Genomic DNA, 23,336 nt, shown 5'->3' with positions numbered 1-23,336 from the left:
TATGTATCGATTGCAAATAATAACCCCTATGTTTAGCCACATATATTTCCATTTTCCTCAGCAAAGATAATTTCACTCTCCATTCATTCAAGTCCGGAACCAGGGACTGCTTCCAGTAAGTTGCAATGAGACATTTAATGGCAGCCAGCCCCATTCGCAATAATCGAATTTGCCATCTGGTCTCACATTGATTGGATACCCTAATAAACAGTGTTGAGGGGTAACTGGAATCTGGATCCCCAGCATCTGCGATAAGGACCCCACCACTGCCACCCAACAAGGGGCTAACACAGGACAGTCCCACCAGATATGAAGAAAGGTACCCACTGCCTGATGACAGTGTCAGCAACTGTCCGAAGCTTGAGGGTACATCTTACGAAGCCGCTCCAGAGTGTAGTACCACCGGCTCAATACCTTATAAGCGTTCTCCTGTATCAGAGCGCAAGTGGTTGCCCCACCCACCTCAGCACAAATGGCATCCCACTCTTTAGGTGTAAATGCACATTGCAAATCCCGCTCCCAATGACTGCGGAAACCCATATTCAGAACCACTTGCCCCCCGAAGATATTGGTAAATAACAGAAATAGTCCTAGGCACCTTCTGCAAGGTCCCCCTTAACTGTTCCAATTGTTCGGCCTCAAGAGGAGAGGTCCCATTCCAGCCCCGAGCACTCAAATAATGTTTCACTTGAAAATAAGCCAAATAGTCCCCTGCCCTCACCCCAGGGATGCGTTGCAATGCCTCAAAAGAGATCACAGTCCCCGTCCACAAAAAATCACGAAATTGCTTCAACCCCAGACGCTCCCACTTCTCAAAAACAGGATTAGTCTTACCCACTAAAAATTGTGGTTCCTTCCTCGAAGAAGCTAATGTGGAAAACCCCAGCCCATTATTACAAGTCTTTTTCATGTGATCCCACAGCTTAATCAGGTGTAAAATAAAAGGGTTATAAGCCTCCAATGCCCACTGCTGTACAGTCTGAGAAGACCAAAGTCTAGTAGCCAATCTACCCTGTGATACAAACGTCTGTTCCAATAGCACCCCCCCACTTGTGAGAATCCAGTTCCCACTCCAAGAACATCTTTAACTGCGCAGCTTGATAGGTACCATTGGAGATTAGGAACCCTTCTCCCCCCCCCGAGCTCTATCTGCCCACATCACCATCTGAGAAATTCTAGGCGTTTTATACTGCCAGATAAAATCCCGAAATTCTGCCTGTAACATTTTAAACGTCCGGACCGGAATGGGAACAGGCAAGATCTGAAACAAAAATAGCAACCTTGGTAAAACATTCATTTGAATCACCGCTAAACGACCCCCCCCCCCCCTAGGAGAACCAAAGCTCATGCCAGCGTTGAAAATCCAACCGGATCTTCCGGAGAACCGACCCATAATTAACCTCATATAAACAAGTCAAATCACAAGGCAAATAGATACCAAATATTTAATGCCCTCAGACGCCCACTTAAAGGGGAACTTGTGTTTAAGTGCAAGAACCCTGGACTCCCTCAGAGTAAGATTCATCATTTCAGTTTTATCTAAATTGATCTTAAAGCCAGATGCATTCCCATACTCCTCAAAAATATGCAACAATTGAGGTACTGTACTTTCCGGATCTACTAAATACAGGAGGATATCATCAGCAAAGAAAGCTATTCGATGTTCCATCCCTGCTACCGAAATCCCCTTCAAATGCGGATGATGCCATATCATAAGCTCTAATGGTTCTATGGATAGTGCAAAGAGCAAAGGGGATAATGGACATCCCTGCCTAGTGCCTTGCGCAACTGAAAAAATATCAGTGTACGCTTGATTGATCCTCAGACACGCTCTAGGGGCATAATATAATGCTCGGACCCACTCACTAAACAGCCTCCCATTCCAATTTTCCCCATCACCACCCACAAAAATTCCCAAGATACCCGGTCGAAGGCTTTCTCAGCATCGACCGCCATCAAAACCGCGGGGTCCTGTCCATACTTCACTTTCCACATCAAATGCAAAGTACGCTGAATATTATCACCCACTTACCTCCGTTGAATAAACTCAGATTGATCCATAAGGATCACCCAGGGAGTAACTTTCCCAAACGTAAAGCTAAGACCTTAGCAATAATTTTCACATCAACATTCAACAGGGAAATAGGTCTATAATATCCGCAATTTAACGGGTATCTCCCAGGATTTAAAAGAATCGCAATACTCGCCTCTCCCATTGTACCCACCTGCTGAACCCCATTCACTATGCGTACCACCTATTCCCCAAACTTCTTATAGAATTGGCTCGTATAACCGTCCAATCCAGGTGATTTCCCGGGCTTGGCTCCCCTAATGACACCCAAAACCTCCCCATCGCAGTCTTAGTTTCCTCCACAGTCTCCTCCAATCTGGAAACATGTTGCTTTGAGGCCTCCAAGCTACCTCCTAGCTCCCCGACTTTCAGCCCAAAGTTCAGCCATCGCCGTTTTAACATCCCCTTTCATTTCGGCCTTTAGATCGTGGAACCAAACTTCCAATGTCGCTTTCAGTGCAGGAGCACTCTCATCGGATAGGGCAGAAACCTGCAATTGTGGAGATTGTCCCAGAGACTGCGCCATCTTGGTTTCCACAACAGGCGATGCCGGTCTTTTCACCGTCTTTTTACCACTCACTGTCTTGCTAAAACTGAACTTTTCCAGCCGCCGGCAACTCGCCATACACTCTCATCAACAAAACACCGTCAATCGGGAGTAATTCCGCTCGCGGGAAGCTATTTATTCACTCATGACAGCAAGCCCCTACAGAGCTCACAATTTACCCTGCCATTCGGTAGAGTGACGTCAATTCCTCCTCGCATCCTCCTTTTTTCAGCTTTGGAAACAGGCGCACGAAAATCTGAACCGCTGCAGGCTTCAGCCGCACACTTATTTGCCGCAAAGCAAAGCAAATGTGCTTCCTTTCCCGCTTCGGCAGCTGCAGCCTCAGGTTATTGTTTTTAGTTGTGGAAATCGCCGCAGGTAAACTTAAACCGGCGCAGGTTCTTAGTTTTGGCAGGGCCCGTCGCAGGCTTCTTTTGCAAGCTTTGGAAATAGCCGCGCTAAAACCTTCAAACGCTGCAGGCTCCCGCCGCACTCTAAACACAACCGTCGCTGGGGAAACTGCCACCTGCAAACAGCCAGAGGCTCTTTGTACTGTGTATGCGGAGGCACGGCGCCACGGGTCACAGACTCACCGTTTTTGAAGTGTACATGTGCGCTAAGGGTTTTATTATAGCGTATTGCTTGGGCACTCTTTGGTCAATTTTAGAGTTAGTAGGGAAATGATATGAAACTGAAATGAAATTTAATCGGGCCCATTTTCAAAAGACAAAACATCCAAATCACCCTTTTTGACGCTAATATTCTAAACGGTTTTCTCTGCCCGTTTGTCAGTTGGCATAAACCTTGTTCGCACGTTCTATATCTGAAGTGGCACAAAAGTCAGACCAAAACATTTCTGTCTGTCTTCCTACCTGTTTTTACAACTGCCTAACCATTTGCATACAGCTGTAAACAACAGCACAGTTAACATGATTGAGACGTTTAAGTACATCACAAGTCGTGTCGAGGCGGAAAGCGATATATTCTTCCCTAAGGGTCCCTCGGTCACAAGGGGGCACCTGTTCAAACTCAGAGGAGGGAAATTTAATGGTGACACAAGGAAGTATTTCTTTACAGAAAGGGTGGTGGATCAGTGGAACAAACCTCCGGTGCAAGTGGTCAAGGCCACCAGTGTACTCGACTTTAAAAACAAATGGGACATCCACGTGGGATCCTTACGGGGGTCGAGCTAGGGAACTGGATCATTAGCACTCAGACTTGATGGGGTGGGTCAGAAGAGTGGGCAGACTTGATGGGCTGTAGCCCTTTTCTGCCGTCATCTTTCTATGTTTCTATCCAGGGACAGCAAGCAGATATTCTCACAGGTGGGTGATGTCATCCATGGAGCCCCGGGATGGACAAGTTTAAAGTGTACCGCCACTTTAAGAACTTTAGCATGTTCGCGACTGACCACACTGCACATGCCCTAGTGCCTTCCTGCCTAACGTAGGTGCTTAGCTTCTCAGTTCAGTAAGCTAGCTAAGAAGCCAACCAGGGAAGGTAGGAGGGTTGTGAGAATATCTGCCTGCTGTCCCTGGATAACACCTGTTATGATAAGTAAATGTGCTTTATCCCAGGACAAGCAGGCAGCATATTCTCACATGTGGGACTCCCTAGCTTACTAGAATGGGATGGAGGGAGAGTTGGCCATTAGGAAAATAAATTTTGCAATACTACTTGGCCGGTGACCATCCCATCCCATCTGGAATAAGATTCCAGACTGTAGTGAGAAGTGAATGTGTGAACTGAGGACCAAGTAGCAGCTTTACATATCTCATCAATAGGAGTAGAGCGGAGAAAAGCTACTGAAGCTATCATAGCTCGAACCTTATGGGCTGTGACCCAACTGTCCAGATTCAGCCCAGCCTGAGCATAACAGAATGAGATGCAAACAGCCAACAAATTGGAGCTTGTTCCTTTTGAAACAGGATATCCCAACTTGTTAGGATCAAGGGAGACAAAAAGTTGAGAAGATGTTCTATGTGGTTTAGTCTTCTGCAAATAAAAAGCAAGTGCTCGTTTGCAGTCGAAAATACAAAGAGCTGTTTCACCAGGATAAGAATGAGGCTTAGGGAAGAATACTGGAAGAACAATTGATTGATTGAGATGAAATTCAGTAATGACCTTTGGAAGGAACTTCGGATGAGTACAAAGCACATCCTTGTCATGATGGAACACTGTGAAGGGAGGATCTACCACCAACACTTGAAGTTCACTTACTCTTCAGGCAGAAGTCAGAGAAATTAGAAAAATCACTTTCCAGTAAGGTATTTGAAGTGAGACATAGACATTGGTTCAGAAGGAGGCTTCATTAATCTAGCGAGAACTACATTGAGATCCAAAACCACTGGAGGTGGCCTGAGAGGTAGTTTGACATTGAAAAGACCCTTCATGAATTTGAAAATTAGAGGGTGAGAAGAGAGACCAGAGTTAGACAAATGAAGTAAATATTCCAATACTGAGGAAACAGAGGTTGATTTTGGTTCCTGCTGATGCAGTATACACCAAGAAGAAAAACGTGTCCATTTTTCTGGTAACATTGCTGTGTGGATGGTTTTCTAAGATAAGTCTGACAGGCTAGGAAAGGTGAAGGTCAGCTGAAGTCAGCCCGAGAGGTACCAAGCTGTCAGGTGTAAAGATTGAAGGATGGGATGGAGAACAGATCCTTGACTCTGCGTGAGAATAGAAGGAAAAATTGGAAGTGCTATTGGTTCCTTGATACTCAGTTAAGTAGAAGGGAGAACCAGGGTTGTCTGGGCCATCAAGGAGCTATAAGAATCATGGTGGCTAATTACTGTTTGAGTTTGACAAGTGTCTTGAGGACCAGAGGTATGGGAGGAAACACATAAAGAAATTGGTGTGTCCAATCCAGCAGAAAAGCGTCCACCTCTAGGCAATGAGGTGAGTAGTACTGTCTGGAGCAAGGGTAACTTGTGATTCAGAAGAGATGCAAACAGGTCAATGTGAGGAGCTCCTCATTGAGAAAAAATCTGATGAAGAACTGGAGAGTTAATCGTCTATTCGTGAGGTTGAAGAACTCTGCTGAGTTTGTCTGCCAATGAATTGTTCTTCCCTTAAATATAGATTGCTTTGAGGAAGATGTTTCAAGCAATCGCCCATTGCCATATCTTCTGAGCCTCCTGACAGAGGAAGAGAGAACCTGTTCCTCCCTGTTTGTTTAGGTAATACATAGCCACTTGATTGTCCGTGCGGACTAAGACATTACCGGAGACTAAATGCTGAAAAGTCTTGAGAGCATTGAAAATAGCTCTGTTCCAACAGATTAATATGATGGCACTGGTTCCAAGAAGACCAGTGACCTTGAGTACAAAGACCACCCAAATGAGCTCCCCAAGCATAAGTGGACGAGTCCGTGGTGAGAACTTTCTGATGCAGAGGTGGGTGAAATAATAAACCTCTGGAAAGATTGGAAGAATTTATCCAGCACTGTAGCGATTGTCGAAGAGAGGAGGTGACTATAATGCTCTGTGAGAGAGAATCAAGGGCTTGAGACCATTGAGAGGCAGAGCCCATTGGAGCGTGCGGAGATGAAGTCTCGAACGGAGTTACATGGACTGTTGAGATCATGTACCCCAGGAGAACCATCATATGTCTTGCTAAGATGGACGGAAGATGAGAAATTTGTTGACACAGCTGAATCAAAGCCTCTTTACGTTTTTGAGGAAGTAATGTCCTGAGTTGAATTGCGCCCCTATGAATTGAAGCGTTTGAGGAGGTCGGAGTTGTGATTTTGGAAAGTTGATCTCGAATCCCAAGTGTTGAATAAAGGAAATCATCTGATGGGTTGCTAAAAGGATGTCCTGAGAAGAAGAATCCTTGATGAGCCAATTGTCCAAATAGGAAAAAACTTGGAGACCTTGAAAGCATAAGGCTGCCGCAACCACTACCAAGCACTTCGTGAAAACCCTGGGTGATGAAGCTAAGCCAAAAGGAAGAACTTTGTATTGATAATGGTGATGGACCACCTGAAACCTGAGAAACTTCCTGTAAGCTGGGTGGATAGGAATGTGAGTATAGGCCTCTTTGAGGTCTAGAGAGCATAGTCAATCGTTGCGATCCAAAAGAGGATACAAAGTTGCTAGGGACATCATCCAAAACTTTTCCTTGATCAAAAATTTGTTGAAGTCCCTGAGATCCAAAATCAGTCAAAGACCTCCCGTCTTCTTCAGGACAAGAAAATAGTGGGAGTAAAACCCCTGATTCTTCTGAACTGAGGGTACATATTCAATGGCATTGAGGAGAAGAGAATCGACTTCCCAAAGAAGAACAGAGGTCTGGAAAGGGTTTGAAAAAGACTCTTGGAGGATGATCTGGAGGGACAGTGAGAAAAAGAAGAGTATCCCTCTCGAATGATCTTGAGAACCCAGAGGTCTGTGGTGATTAACTCCCACCGGGGAAAATAAATTTGGAGATGACCCCCAATTGGTTGTGGGAGAGACTAAGACAAAGGAACCGTGACTATGCTCTCTAGAAATCCATCAAAAAGACTGAGTGGACTTTGGAAGAGCTGTTTGCTGAGATTTTTGAGTACGCTGCTGCTTTAATTTCTTCTGCTACGGTCTAATAGGAACAGAAGGTTTGGTTGAAAAACGCCTCTGATAAGAAGAGGAAGGTTTAAAAGACTTTGCAGCAGCTGGTTTTGTTTTAGATTTGACTAAAGCATCCCAATGATTTTCTTGGTCAGTGAGCTTTTGGGTGGCATTTTCAATGGAGTCCCTAAAAAGTTCATCCCCTAAGCATGAACAATAGATTGAAACTCTTTGAGATGTTTAGAAGGGAGATATTTTTCAAAAACAGTTAATTTCTTGAGAAGATGCTTCATGTAGCAGGAGAAATAGAAATTGTAATTGATGACCCTGTTCGCCAACATGGAATTTTGGTAAAGGCGAGGGCCAAATTTGTCTAGAGTGCATCCCTCACAACCTGGGTGCACTGAGGCATAGACTTTGGATGGATTAGACTTCTTTAAAGTTGATTCCACCACTAAGGATTGGTGCTAAAGTTGTTGCTTGTCAAAACCAGGAATAGAGAGAATCTTATAAAGAGAGTCCAGCTTTCTGGAAGCCGCAGGTATAGTGAGAGGGGGTCTCCCAGTTCTTATGAAAAGTCTCTTTAAGGATACCATGCAATGGGCGTTTTAAGAGATCTTTAGAAGGTTGATCGTAATCTAGTCTCCAGGAACTCAGCACTATAAGCAGAATCAGCCTCAAGCTTGACAGAAATATCTTTACCCAGTTGTCTAATAAATTTGGTAAAAGAAAGTCTCTCTGTAGGAGATTTCGCTCTAGGAGGAGAACGATATGGAGATTTCTCTTCAGACATGTCATAAGCCTCAGTTGTAAAAGAAGAAAAATTGGCATCTGAATCAGACTGAAGATCAGAGTCAATCAACGGTTGTGAAGACAAGCTGCATCGATGCTTACGCTTGGACCAGTGCCAGTCAGATGATGAAGAGGAAGTTGTTGATGAAGACTCTGCCTCTTGTGATGCCAACAACAATGTTTCTTAGATGGAACTGGTGTTGAAGATCTGTGATGTTCAGAAACATGTGGAGAAGAATGATGCTTTCTTTTAGAAGAACACTTACTGGAATGAGAATGACAAGGAGAAGGAGATGATCGATGATGTTTTGATGAACTTGAATGATGAGGAGATGCAGTGATGGATCGTCAAGGAGACCGGTGTCAAGAATGCTTCTATGCAGTACCGGAAGATCTTGAGGCATCATGCTCAGGCCGAGCCAGTACCGAGAATGTTGGTGTCATAAGGCAAAATATGTTACTAAATTCTAGGCGGCAAAGTACATTGAAAGATTAGTTTCTTACCTCTGCTAATCTTCTTTCTTGTAAATCCTCTCCTTATTCTGGACTGCTGGGAGTTGTGCATCTTGGACAATCAAGGATTGTAGGATCTTCAATTAACCATAATTGAGCCCCTCCCACTGTGTACATCTCCTGGAGCATGCTCCCTGAAACCCCAATCAGTCACCAAGCAGCCAGGAAGTTCTACAGGAGAAACAAGAAACAAAAGAGAGAAAGAGGGGGAAAGGTGAACTCCTCGCCAAACAATCAAGTTTGCTCATGTTAACAAATTCAAAACATCAACCATTGAAAATGCAAAACAGAATATGAACATTAAAATCTGAACTATAAAACTTTATAAGGAGACACAGCCTGCCTGTACAGTCAGAAGGGTGCAACCACCCGGGGACCCCTCTAACCTCACCTCATAATGAAACAGATTGTATTTGTAGCAAGGCTGGTCCGAAACTGAAATCAAGCTTACCAGTAATTTGGTCACGTGATCTGCAAATCGGACAAGAATAGGGTGAGTGTCCAGAATAAAGAGGATTTACAAGAAAGAAGATTAGCAGAGGTAAGAAACTAATCTTTCGTTCTTGTACAATCCCTCTTTATTGTGGACTGCTGGGATGTAACAGAGCAGTCCCAAAACATGAGGCGGGGACAGATGAGCCCGCCGCCAGAACTGAAACCCCAAAAGCAGCATACTGCCGCCACATCAATCTGGTAAAACTTGGTAAATGTGTGCAGGGAGAATCAGGTAGCCGCCCTGCAAATCTCTTCAGGCGAAATTGCTGTGGATTCAGCCCAAGAAGAAGACATTTCTCTAGTAGAGTTAGTCCTCACCCCAAGGGGGGGGATTTTTCCTCACTGCCACATAGGCAGCAGAAATGGCAGCACGAATCTATCTGGAAATGGTAGCCTTAGAGGCGGGCCTACACTGACGGGCAGGACCGGAAAGAAAGAAAAGATGGTCCAAGAGTTGAAAATCGTTGGTAACCTCCAAATAACACAGAAGAAGATGATGGATGTCCAGGGAATGCAAGATTCTGTCCTTGGACTTGGACCCTGATGGCACGAACACTGGAAGAGTCCTGACGCTCCAAGACCCTACGGGCAGATGTGACCGCTACCAGGAAGATAGTCTTGATGGTGAGATCTTGCAATGAGGCCTGCTCAAGAGGTTCATAGAGCTCAAGAGGTTCATAGAGCAGATGAGCCAGCGTTTGGAAAACCAGATTCAGATTCCACATCAGACATGGAAGCCGCAAAGGAGGCCTCAGCCAAACTGCACCCCTCAAGAAACGGACAACATCCGTTAGAGTTGCTAGCGAGCCCCTGAGCGAAACAAGACCCAAGCAAGATAGACCTGCGATCTGCACCCCAAGGGAAGATACAGCAAGCCCCTTTTTGAGACCAGCCTGCAGGAAATCCAGAACCTGTGCCACCGAGGAACCCGAGGGATCCACCTGTGAACTTGAACACCAAGCCTGGTAACACCACCAGGCTTTTGCATAGGCCGCAACAGTGGACTTCTGCTTGCAAAGTAGTAACATAGCAATGACCGTGGTCGAATAGTCCCTAGCTGTCAAGGCTGCACGCTCAATAGCCATGCTGTAAGACCAAAGCGGTCCGGATCCTGCAGAGCAATCGGGCCCTTAGTGAGAAGACGAGGGTGGCAGGGAAGCCAAAGCCCTTGACCGTGTTGGAGCCGAACTAGAATGGCATACCAGGGTCTCCTTGGCTAATCTGGTACCACCAGGATCACCGGGCCCCTGTGTTCTGCAATGCGACGCAGAACACGACCTATCATGGGCCATGCTGGAAAACATAGAGGAGACCAAGCATCACTTGTAGAATAGTTTGCAGCCTTTAATGTGGGTTTTGGAGCATGTAATGTTATGTGTAATTTATGGATTGAAAAAATAAAATATATCTTCGCATAAAACAGATCTTTGCCCCTCATATAAGGACCCGAGTATCTCTCGCACGCTCCGATAAAGATGAGCCAGGTTTGGAAATTAAGGTTACAACTCCCCCCTTCATCTCAGCAGTTTTGCCCCTGTCCCTCTTATTACTGCACTCACCTGAGCAGCTGCTTCTCCCAGGTTCTCTTTCCTCTGATCCTGGCTCTTCCCTGATGTACGGCTCTTCCCCCCGTTCAATGTGGGATATAATATCAGGAGTGATGGAAGGAGAGCCTGTTCCTGGGGAAAGAAAACTGCATTAGGTCTCCCAAAAGTATATATTGTTGGATTCCCTGAAATTCAAGACTTAACACAATCTCCAGCATAAAGAATTTCACCGACTTCTAAAAACAAAAATACTCAAAACTTTTAGACCCTGCAAATCTCAGTAAAATCACATAAACCCTCTTTACTCATCATCTTGTATATTGAGATCAGGCTTATTTCAATATGTGTGAGCTTCCTTATCCTTTATATAGCTAGCAGGTCTCCATCTAATCCAGAACATCTGGAATAAAATGAAACAAACGCCCAGATAATGTTCAGACCGATATGAACACAAAGATCGAGCAGGAAGGGAAAATTAACTTCCTATATCCCAGAAAATTATTTCCTGCAGTAAAAATCAGCCGTTTCATAGATTACCTTAAAGCAAAGCATAAGGATTTCTTTTCAATTCTAAATCTGGGTATTTCTTGATAGTTTTGCAATCCATATCCTATCCCCAATATCACGGATGGCGTTCATTTGTGGTGCTGAGTGAAGGTCTGCTAAAAGGAATAAAACCTCCATGGGAATATCTTACATAGTAACATAGTAACATAGTAGATGACGGCAGATAAAGACCCGAATGGTCCATCCAGTCTGCCCAGTCTGCTTACCTGCTGGCTTTCAAACGCGGGAAAAGGTAATACATAGTAACAAAGGAAATGACAGTCTATCCAGTCTGCCCAAACATACTGTACACGCTCTATAATTTAATGCTTTAACTTAAATTGTTCTAGATATTTCTGGGCCAGAAACCCAGAGTTCTGCCTGGTATTGTGCATCTATTGGAGTCTCCATCAACTAATAACATGGGTTATTTCATTGTCCTTCTCTTTTACCTTTTTAGTTCAGTACTCTGCTTTTTCAGGGGTGGCCACACTTTTTGGGCTTGCGAGGTACTTTTAAAATGACCAAGTCAAAATGATCTACCAACAATAAAATTTAAAAAAACACAAAGCACACTGTACGCAGAGAAAATGTTAATTATCATTAATATTCCGGAGTCAAGGCAGATGACTTTATGCAATGTCACATCAGGAACAACTATACAAAAATAGACAAATATACCCCCTCCCTTTTTACTAAACAGTGATAGCAGTTTTTAGTGCAGGGAGCTGCGCTGAATGCCCTGCGCTGCTCTCGATGCTCATAAGCTCCCTGCGCTAAAAACCGCTATTGCGGTTTAGTAAAAGGGGGCCATAGTGCAAAATATAGACAGCAGATATAAATTCTCAAAACTGACACATTTTGATCACTAAAGATATGAGTAGTTGAAAATAAAATAATTTTTCCTATCTTTGTTGTCTGGTGATTTCATGAGTCTCTGGTTGCACTTTCTTCTTCTGACTGTGCATCCAATATTTCTTCCCTTCTTTCAGCCTCCTGTATGCTCCAGACCTCATTCCCTCCCCAAATTTTTTCTTCCTCTCTCCCTGCCCCCCTCCCCTTTCTTTCTTTCTGTTTCCCTGCTCCCCCTTTCTTTCTCTCTCCATGCCCCCTTTCTTTCTGTCTTCCTGTCCCCCCTTTCTTTCTTTCTGTCTCCCTGCCCCTCTTTCTTTCTGTCTTTCTCTCTCCATGCCCCCTTTCTTTCTGTCTTCCTGTCTCCCTTTCTTTCTTTCTTTGTCCCTTCTTTCTTTATGTCTCCCTGCCTGTTCCCCTTCTTTCTGTCTCCCCGCCTGCTCCCAAGCCACTGCCGCCACCATCGGGGAACAGGCCTCCAAACCACCACCGCCGCAATCAGGAAACAGGCCTCCAAACCACCGCCGCCCCAAGCTCTCCCTGCTTCCCCACACAGAAGCGTCAGGCCGACCAGATTTCCTCTTCCCCAACGTCATTTCTGAAATCAGAGAGGAAGTTCCGGGCCAGCCCGGCAGCGATTGGCTGGCCTGGAACTTCCTCTCCAACTTCAGAATTGACATCGGGTGGGGGAAGTTGGTCGGTTCGGCGTTCTAAGTCGGGAAACACGTAGAACGCAAAGGCAACGCATTGTCTTCGCAATCTAACGGTCGATCGTGAGTGACCTTTTGGACACCCCTGGTGTAGCCTTTTGAGTCTCTCTTAGAATTTTTAAATAAGATTATTTTAGTCTAGATTGGAATCCTTTACAACTTCTAATCTCCTGGGCTTTGTCTTAAACAAAGAAGGAACTAGCAGGAAGAAATAGGCCGCAGTATAGCACTTGGTCGCTCTTCAATGAAGGCTCTCTGCTATGTCACTCGGAGTTGAAATGACAAAGTTATGACCGTCTTATTTTGGTCACATTGTCAGAAGAGATAAAGTACTGGAGAAGGACATCATGTTTGTGAAGATTGAACAAAACCTTGCGAAGAGGGCAATCAGATGGCTGGACATTTTGAAAACAACCATGGGGATGATGGTGGAAGACCTTACTGGAATAGCACAAAACCAATTTCTTTTTAGATCTGCAATTCATCAAGTCGCTAGGATTCAAACAGGAATCAATGGCACCTAAAACAGTATTTTAGGTTGCATTTCAGAGCATAAGATAAGATCAAATTAGGGCACAGATAGCAATTCAGGAAAACTTTTGTTTAGTGTTTTAATTCCCAATCACCCTCCCCAGCTCCCTCCCATCCCATCCCTAGCAAGTGGGATCTCTCAGAGAGAGAAAGAGATAATGGTTACTGCGGATGGGCAGACTAGATGGGCCATCATGTTGCTATGAACGGAAAGTCTGCAATGAGAGGGCATAGGATGAAGTTAAGAGGTGACAGGCTCCGGAGTAATCTGAGGAAATACTTTTTTATGGAAAGGGTGGTAGATGCGTGAACAGTCTCCCAAAAGAAATGGTGGAAGCAGAGACTGTGTCTGAATTCAAGAGGGCCTGGGATAGGCACGTGGGATCTCTGAGAGAGAGAAAGAGATAATGGTTATTGGGATGGGCAGACTAGATGGGCTATTTGGCCTTTATCTTCCATCATGTTTCCATGATTTATAGGCCCTTTAGCCATTTAGAAGGCTAAAAAAGTAATTAAGCTATAAGAAATAATTATAAAAATTAAACATTACCATAACATATAACTAGCAATCTTAGGGAATCTTAGTGTACATATTTCAACTCCCACAGCAACTTAACAAAGAAATCATCAATATTAAGATGCTTGCAGCAGTCCATCATCAAGATGGGGGCTATCCAGTCTTTTGCACTTAATGTCACATGTTTGATTATCTCCCAGTTGGGGAAAGGTCTCTTCTTCCTTCCCCCAGGCCGCCTGCATTTCACTCACTAAGATATTGGTCTTTACAGAGAGAGCTACTCCTCCGCCTTTTCGACCCTCTCTGTTCTTCCTAAAAAGATTCTGGCCTAGAATTACACCAGACCCTTCCCTCACCACTACAAAATATAAGTTACTTCAGATTAAAGTAAATATATTTTTAGCAGAAAATGTTAGAACAAATAACACCTAGCACCAAGGCCCTTGGCCTCAAATCCAAATAATTTTTTCCTGTGCTTCTCTATCACTTGAGCAAGGTCAGGAAAGATATGAGTAGTTGAGCCAAGAAACTGGCCATGAAATGGTGGAAATACAGACACAAAATATAATTATCATCATGTTCCAAAGCAAAGGTTATCAGAAGAGTATTCATTAAATTTCTATACTGTTCTCCCATGGGAACTCAGAATGGTTTACTTGCATTTATTCAGGTATTCAAGCAGTAGTTCTAGCTGTGATAACTTCTAGAGAACTCTCCAAGAAAGTTTCTCGATTCATATGGGTTGATATTCAAAGTGGTTTAACCAGTTAACCAGTCATATTTAGACACAGTTAACTGGTCAGGGCCATTGAATATGTCCGCTTAGTGCTAAATTTAACTGAATGAGTCAGCACAAACAAATGATCAGAGAGACGAAACTGGTTGGTGACCTCCAAATAACACAGAAAAACTCCGCGCCCATCCAGTTTCTTCAACCGGTGGTCCTGTGACTTGGAACCTGTCAGTTGAAAGGCAGGCAAACACACATCCTGATTGACATGGAAAACCAAAACCACAGTCAGCAAGAAAGAAGGAACCATCCAAAGGGAAACCCCCATCTCCGAAATACAGAGGAAAGGCTCGCTGCAAGACAAAGCCTAAAGTTCCAGTTGAAGTTGTCAATAGAACGTCATGAACCATAAAAATATGTTCCTCTAAAACCCACACAATATCTTTTTCTAATGGGCCAATGAAAGGATCGAGCAGGGCCTTGTGGATGCAAAAAGTTAACTGAGGAGATTTCAGAGAGATTTCCAATCTACCAAAATTTGTCATATATGCAAGCAACATATTGGCCAGGCTGCAGCTTGACAAGTTAAATAAATGAAGGAGGATTATCAGCTTTAGTGACATCAGCAATGAAAAATGATTCATCTCCCGAAACTCTGCTGACACAAATTTTGGTTTCATCAATTGGCTTAAACTGGTGCCCATCCCGAGTTCCAGTTACTGTATGGCCATCTTCGAATCTGGATTCCTGAATAGGTCTTAATTTCTCAATGACTTCCGTTGAAGTGAATAAAAATTTGACCCCAGTAATATTTTCTTCACAAAGACGAAAATCTGGAGTCCAGATCTGATTTTCCGGAGGCCAGTGCAAGCTGGCATGTGCGGCAAGTCGTTTTACAGTTCCCCCCAATACCGTCACATGGTGATTTTCCATGGCTAGTACCAGAACAATTCCAGAAATTCCAAAGTCTTTGTAATGGCAGCAAAGATTAACAAAATTGTTCTAATTTTTGTATTGTACTGCAGATCCATCGCTAAAGTAATATACATTTCTGATTCTGAAAGTAAGTTGGTTCATAAGGCAATTAAAGCGTTCCAAAAGATATGAACTGAAACTATGTCATGCTGCAAGCAATCACTAATTATGCAGAGACTCAAATTCTGAAGTCCTGAGCCAGAATTGTAATACTATTTCCCATGGAAAGCCTTGGATTGCATCCTGGACTATAAAAGAACAGTTCTCTGCAAAGTCCATTAAGATAATGATATGGTCACGTGACGCTATGAACTGCTGAGGACGTGTTCCACATCAGCTCCGGGCCCTAATCCTCTACACTTAGCTTAAACTTGCGAAATCTTCATCCTGGCCGGGTCTCCTGGAAGCGCCCAGCATCGGGCATCTATGGACAAATATTTGACCTGGTCGCAGGAGACGGCGCGGTCAAAAGCTGTACGAACGGGCAAGCCGAAATCAAATTCGGGCGCGACTAAAATGGCGGCCGCTTCGGGCACGGCTGTGTCCGAGTTTACAGACACAGTGCTGAATGATATAAAAACAGCGGTGGCTCAGGTGTTGGGGCCGCAAATGGATGTTCTGGCTACCAAAATGACTCGCCTGGAACAATTGCTCACTGACACAGCGGCCTGCACGACGGACTTGGAACAGCGGGTTTCCATGGCAGAGGATAGCATTAATTCCCATGAGATGGATATAGCTGCCTTACAAGAAACGGTGCATCGGCAAGCTGAAAAGCTTGACGACCTGGAAAACTTATGTTTTCTGGGTGTTCCAGAACTGATCCCTGATGCACACTTGCCTGCTGAACTGGAGGGCTGGCTTGAAAAAGATAATGATATGATCATCCCTAAGTTTTCTTTTAGGGTTCTGGAGGTAGCAGCTTTGATGCTTGGAAATGAAGTGGTGGCCGCTAAGTCAGACTATCGTTGTTGCAAGTTCTGCTACAAAGTCCTCAGTGCTCAACTGAGTATTAGGGTTGGTATGGATCCACGTCTTTTTTTATTTTTATTATTACATAGCAAAAAACTTCAGCAGATAAACAAACTCAACAAAGTTTGTGCCCTTCCAAACCCATCCCATCCCCTGACCTAATTATGGTAAAGTGAACAACTGGAGCAGAGGAAAGTATGGGATAAGATCCACAGTTCACCCCTTCATGCCAGATCTCCAGGTTTCATAGATATTTCAGACCTTGCCATTTGGTTACAGTCAGTTTACACATCAGCTGAATATAGTCAAGCCTGCAAAGTAGATCCTGTTGCATGGGTAATTTGAAAGAACATCAACACCTTGCAAGTGCCAAGCATAAAACAATAAATATGAATGCTGCCAGGTGATGATCCTGTGGAGAATATCCCAGTATAGCAGCATTCAGTGGCAACATTGAATGCTTCAAAAACCAAATTCCTTTGGATAGGGCCTAGACTAGAAATTCTCCCTGCTAAATGTCGTATTGAAGTCAGGTATCTTATTACAACTTGATTTCACCTCTAGAGTCTTGGGTATTATTCTGGATTCTTCCCTTACTTTTAATGAACAGATAAACTCTTTGACAAAGAAATGTTTCTTCAGTTTGTGTATGCTGAGGAAAGTTAGGTCATTATTCTATCAGGAACACTGCTAATTATTGGTACAGTCTACTGTGCTTGCTCAGTTGGATTATTGTAACTCTGTTTATTTGGATATTAAACAGGGTAGTCTAGATCGACTACAGTTGATACAGAATTCAGCGGCTAGACTTATCTTTGGAAAGAGAAAGTACGACCATGTATCCCCATTATTGAGAAAGCTTCATTGGCTTCCAGTTTGTCATAGGATACAGTTTAAATGTGTATGTGTTGTCTTTAAATTCCTCTATGGAATATTTGATCCTTCAATCCCTCTATGTTGGAATGCTATTAGATCATAGAAACCTAGAGCATGACGGCAGAAAAGGGCCGACTGCCCAACAAGTCTGCCCACTCAAGAACCCTCCCTCCCTTGAGAATCCATCTATTAAGCATTCCTCTTAAGCGACCCCACCAGTCTGTCCCATCGTCCCTTGAAGTCGAGCGTGTTACTGGCCTCGACTACCTGTCGTGGAAGACCATTCCATCAATCAATTACTCTTTTGGTGAAGAAGTATTTCCTGGTGTTCCCATGAAATCTTCCCCCTTTGAGCTTTAGCGGATGCCCTCTTGTCGCCATGGGACCGGTAAGAAAAAAAGATTTCTTCCTCCACTTCAATGCGACCTGTGATGTATTTGAATGTTTCTATCATGTCCCCCCTTTCTCTGCGCTCCTCGAGAGAATATAAGTGCAGTCTGCTCAGACGTTCCTCATATGGGAGATCTTTAAGTCCTGAGACCATTCTGGTGGCCATCCACTGAATTGACTCCATTCTCTTCACATCCTTCTGATAATGTGGCCTCCAAAACTGAACACAGTACTCCAGGTGAGGTCTCACCATGGATCTGTATAACGGCAGTATAACTTCAGGTTTTTGGCTAATAAAGCTCCTTCTGATGCAACCCAGCATTTGTCTAGCCTTTGTTGAAGCTTTCTCTACCTGATTAGCAGCTTTCATATCTTCCCGGATGATTACTCCTAAGTCCCGTTCTGCTTGTTAGGTTTTTACCATTCAGGCTGTATGTTCTGCAAGGATTTCCTCTTCCAAGGTGCATTACTTTACATTTTTGGGCATTAAAATTCAGTTACATAGTAACATAGTAGATGACGGCAGATAAAGACCCGAATGGTCCATCCAGTCTGCCCAACCTGATTCAATTTAAATTTTTTTTTTTTTCTTCTTAGCTATTTCTGGGCGAGAATCCAAAGCTTTACCCGGTACTGTGCTTGGGTTCCAACTGCCGAAATCTCTGTTAAGACTTACTCCAGCCCATCTACACCCTCCCAGCCATTGAAGCCCTGACCAGCCCATCCTCCACCAAACAGCCATATACAGACACAGACCGTGCAAGTCTGCCCAGTACTGGCCTTAGTTCAATATTTAATATTATTTTCTGGATTCTAAATCCTCTGTGTTCATCCCACGCTTCTTTGAACTCAGTCACAGTTTTACTCTCCACCACCTCTCTCGGGAGCGCATTCCAGGCATCCACCACCCTCTCCGTAAAGTAGAATTTCCTAACATTGCCCCTGAATCTACCACCCCTCAACCTCAAATTATGTCCTCTGGTTTTACCATTTTCCTTTCTCTGGAAAAGATTTTGTTCTACGTTAATACCCTTTAAGTATTTGAACGTCTGAATCATATCTCCCCTGTCTCTCCTTTCCTCTAGGGTATACATATTCAGGGCTTCCAGTCTCTCCTCATACGTCTTCTGGCGCAAGCCTCCTATCATTTTCGTCACCCTCCTCTGGACCGCCTCAAGTCTTCTTACGTCTTTCGCCAGATACGGTCTCCAAAACTGAACACAATACTCCAAGTGGGGCCTCACCAATGACCTGTACAGGGGCATCAACACCTTCTTCCTTCTACTGACTACGCCTCTCTTTATACAGCCCAGAATCCTTCTGGCAGCAGCCACTGCCTTGTCACACTGTTTTTTCGCCTTTAGATCTTCGGACACTATCACCCCAAGGTCCCTCTCCCCGTCCGTGCATATCAGCTTCTCTCCTCCCAGCATATACGGTTCCTTCCTATTATTAATCCCCAAATGCATTACTCTGCATTTCTTTGCATTGAATTTTAGTTGCCAGGCATTAGACCATTTCTCTAACTTTTGCAGATCCTTTTACATATTTTCCACTCCCTCTTCGGTGTCTACTCTGTTACAAATCTTGGTATCATCTGCAAAAAGGCACACTTTTCCTTCTAACCCTTCAACAATGTCACTTACATACATATTGAACAGGATTGGCCCCAGCACCGAACCCTGAGGGACTCCACTAGTCACCTTTCCTTCCTTCGAGCGACTTCCATTAACCACCACCCTCTGGCGTCTGTCCGACAGCCAGTTTCTGACCCAGTTCACCACTTTGGGTCCTAACTTCAGCCCTTCAAGTTTGTTCAACAGCCTCCTATGAGGAACTGTATCAAAGGCTTTGCTGAAATCCAAGTAAATTACATCTAGCATATGTCCTCGATCCAGCTCTCTGGTCACCCAATCAAAAAATTCAATCAGGTTCGTTTGGCACGATTTACCTTTTGTAAAGCCATGTTGCCTCGGATCCTGTAACCCATTAGATTCAAGGAAATACACTATCCTTTCTTTCAGCAACACTTCCATTATTTTTCCAACAACTGAAGTGAGGCTCACCGGCCTGTAGTTTCCTGCTTCATCCCTGTGACAACTTTTATGAATAGGGACCACATCCGCTCTCCTCCAATCCCCAGGAATCACTCCCGTCTCCAGAGATTTGTTGAACAAGTCTTTAATAGGACTCGCCAGAACCTCTCTGAGCTCCCTTAGTATCCTGGGATGGATCCCGTCTGGTCCCATCGCTTTGTCCACCTTCAGTTTTTCAAGTTGCTCATAAACACCCTCCTCCGTGAACGGCGCAGAATCTACTCCATTTTCTCGTGTAACTTTGCCAGACAATCTCGGTCCTTCTCCAGGATTTTCTTCTGTGAACACAGAACAGAAGTATTTGTTTAGCACATTTGCTTTCTCCTCATCACTCTCCACATATTTGTTCCCAGCATCTTTTAGCCTAGCAATTCCATTTTTAATCTTCCTCCTTTCACTAATATATCTGAAAAAATTTTTATCTCCCTTTTTTACATTTTTAGCTATTTGTTCTTCCGCCTGTGCCTTCGCCAAACGTATCTCTCTCTTGGCTTCTTTCAGTTTCACCCTGTAGTCCTTTCTGCTCTCCTCTTCTTGGGTTTTTTTATATTTCATGAACGCCAACTCTTTTGCCTTTATTTTCTCAGCCACTAGGTTGGAGAACCATATCGGCTTCCTTTTTCTCTTGTTTTTATTGATTTTCTTCACATAAAGGTCCGTAGCCATTTTTATCGCTCCTTTCAGCTTAGACCACTGTCTTTCCACTTCTCTTATGTCCTCCCATCCTAACAGCTTTTTCTTCAGGTTCTTTCCCATTGCATTAAAGTCCGTACGTTTGAAATCTAGGACTTTAAGTATCGTGCGGCCGCTCTCCACTTTAGCCGTTATATCAAACAAAACTGTTTGATGATCGCTACTACCCAGGTGAGCACCCACTCGAACATTAGAGATACTCTCTCCATTTGTGAGGACCAGATCCAATATCGCTTTTTCCCTTGTGGGTTCCGTCACCATTTGTCTGAGCAGAGCCTCTTGAAAGGCATCCACAATCTCCATACTTCTTTCCGATTCCGCAGACAGAACATTCCAGTCCGCATCCGGCAGGTTGAAATCTCCCAACAGCAGAACCTCCTCTTTCCTTCCAAACTTTTGGATATCCACAATCAGATCCTTATCAATTTGCTTCGATTGGGTCGGAGGTCTGTAGACTACACCCACGTAGATAGAAGTTCCATCTTCTCTTTTCAGAGCAATCCATATCGCTTCTTCCTCTCCCCAGGTCCCTTGCATTTCGGTCGCTTGGATATTGATCTTTACATAGAGAGCTATTCCTCTACCTTTATGACCATCTCTCTCCTTCCTAAAAAGATTATATCCCAGTATGTTTGCATCCCATCCATGTGATTCACTGAACCATGTCTCTGTGATAGCAACAATATCTAGATCTGCCTCTAATATCAGGGCTTGCAGATCATGAACTTTGTTGCTTAGACTGCGAGCATTTGTGGTCATCGCTTTCCAGCTCTTTTTCAGCGATAATCTGCTTTTTCATATGGATTTTTGTGTCGTTTCACTTTCCGTTGCAATACTAAGAAATGAGTTGCTGATATTGCTTATGTTGCAGCCTTTACTACTATCACATCTTTTCTTTTGCCGGGGGTGGTCTCTATAATTGTCCTTCGTACATACACCACCCCCACCTTCTAGTTTAAATGCCTAGAAAAATATTGTCTAAATTTCTCTGCAAGGTTTCTTTTTCCTGCTGTAGTAATATGTAGCCCATCAGTGCAATATAGCTTCTTGTCCTTCCATGTATTTCCCCATCCTCCTATGTACCTGAAGCCTTCTTGATGACACCAGGCTCTGAGCCATCTATTAAAGTCCTCTGTGTTTTTCACTCTTTGCTCTCCTTTTCCATATGCAGGCAGTATTTCAGAAAAAGCTAAAGTCTTTACAAAAGGTTTCACGCCCTCACCAAGCTCCCGAAAAGCTTTCTGTGCTGCAAGTGTGGAGTTGTTGGCCAGGTCATTTGTTCCCAGATGGATAACAACATCAGTGTTAAAATCCTTAGTTTCTTCCTTAATTATAGTCAGTATTTGCCTGGAACTCCTGGTAGCTGAGGATCCTGGAAGACATTTCACTATTTTGGTCTCCTCGCCCTGTGTTCCAAGGTTAATGCCTCTGATGATAGAATCCCCCAACAGTAATAGTTTTCTGTTTTTGGCTTTTTTATTTGTACTTAGGGTGCGCTTGTTCTCTTGAGTTTCCTTCATTGGTTCCAGTCCCACCTCCCTTCTGTTTTCCTGAGTATCGCAGTGCATTAGTGGAGCGAAGGAATTCTGTAGAGGTAATATAAGTGAAGGTGGATGTTTCTGTGTTACATGTCGCAGTCTTCCTGAGCCTACTGTGACCCATTTATTCCTGGGCTGTTTTATTATTTGAGGTAGAGGTGGTAAGTTGGTATGATTTTGTGGAGTGATGGAAGCTGCTTTAATTGTATTCAATTCCTGTTTAAGTTTGCAGAGCTCCTCCTTAATACTGGCAAGTTGAAGACAGATGGGGCAAGCCTTAAGCCTCCAAATAGTATGTCTTGGAATTAAAGCACCACAGTGATTGCATAGAATAAAGGTCATCTTGATTGGTTGTGAAGTGACTTGATTGGTTGTGAAGTGACCAGAAATATAGGCTCTATACCACCTAAAACACAGTATTTTAAACAAAAATGCAGGTTCTATCAGTGCTACCCGAAAACACAGGATTTATAACAGGATTTTCCCTACTTTAGTCACCCTGAGCCACAGGCACCAGAAATATAGGCTCTATACCACCTAAAACACAGTATTTTAAACAAAAATGCAGGAAGAGGAAATAAGATTTAACAGAGGAAAGAGAAGGATTTATTTTTTTGTGCTTTTTTATATTTTTTTTAGTAAGAAACAGGGAGGAGAAGAGAAATTAAGCAGATATAATGCTGAAAACCAGTCAAAAGAGCAGAATATGAAATGCTGAGTAACTTAGCTTTTAGAAGTTCACAGGGCAGCCTTGTTTCAGCAATGTCCCAAAGATAATGCAATTAACCTTAGAAGTAAAACAGAGCCCCTCCCTTCTCCACCTAATCAGACACAATGGCTAAAAACTAGTGAGTCAGAAATATAGGCTCTATACCACCTAAAACACAGTATTTTAAACAAAAATGCAGGTTCTAGCAGTGCTACCCTAAAACACAGGATTTATAACAGGATTTTCCCTACTTTAGTCACCCTGAGCCACAGGCACCAGAAATATTGCCAAATACTGGACCATTGTTCCAGTAAAAGCAGGTCTTATGTCATAGTCAGATGTGGTTGCGCTGCCTGGTTCTGTTGCATTGCCCACAACGTTACATAGTTTAGCGTCATCTGCAAATAATGTAATTTTGCCACAAAGTCCCTGAGGCAGATCTGTTATAAAGATATTAAATAGTATTGGGCCCAAGACCGAACCCTGTGGTACTCCACTGGTCACTTCCAATGTTTTTGAGGGAATACCGTTTACTATTACCCTTTGAAGCCTGCCACTAAGCCAGTCTTCTACCCATGCAGTCAATGTTATTCCTAGGCCCATTGCGTTCATTTTGTTCAATAACCTTCAGTGTGGGACACTGTCAAAGGCCTTACTGAAGTCCAAATACACTATGTCCAGGGATT

The 23,336-nt window shown here is 43.7% G+C and overlaps 1 protein-coding gene across 2 annotated transcripts in view; it reads right to left on the bottom strand.

Annotated features, from left to right (window-relative positions):
* The window catches only part of LOC117354620 (gastrula zinc finger protein XlCGF26.1-like), a 35,178-nt gene that overhangs the window by 5,607 nt on the left and 6,235 nt on the right, over window positions 1-23,336 (bottom strand). Inside the window, exons 3-4 of one of the 2 annotated variants that reach the window (XM_033932422.1) lie at window positions 10,528-10,647; window positions 8,465-8,644 (exon numbers count right to left, since the gene is read on the bottom strand). In XM_033932422.1, the coding sequence (XP_033788313.1) occupies window positions 8,465-8,525 (61 nt within the window). In that variant the 5' untranslated portion in view covers window positions 8,526-8,644; window positions 10,528-10,647. The remainder of the gene's footprint in view (window positions 1-8,464; window positions 8,645-10,527; window positions 10,648-23,336) is intronic. The other variant, XM_033932421.1, reaches the window with a different exon arrangement.

This window comes from Geotrypetes seraphini, chromosome 2, assembly GCF_902459505.1.
Source record: "Geotrypetes seraphini chromosome 2, aGeoSer1.1, whole genome shotgun sequence".
NCBI classification, from domain to species: Eukaryota; Metazoa; Chordata; class Amphibia; order Gymnophiona; family Dermophiidae; genus Geotrypetes; species Geotrypetes seraphini.
The sequence above is the reverse complement of the archived record's forward strand: the minus strand, read 5'-3'. Positions and strand labels throughout refer to the sequence as shown.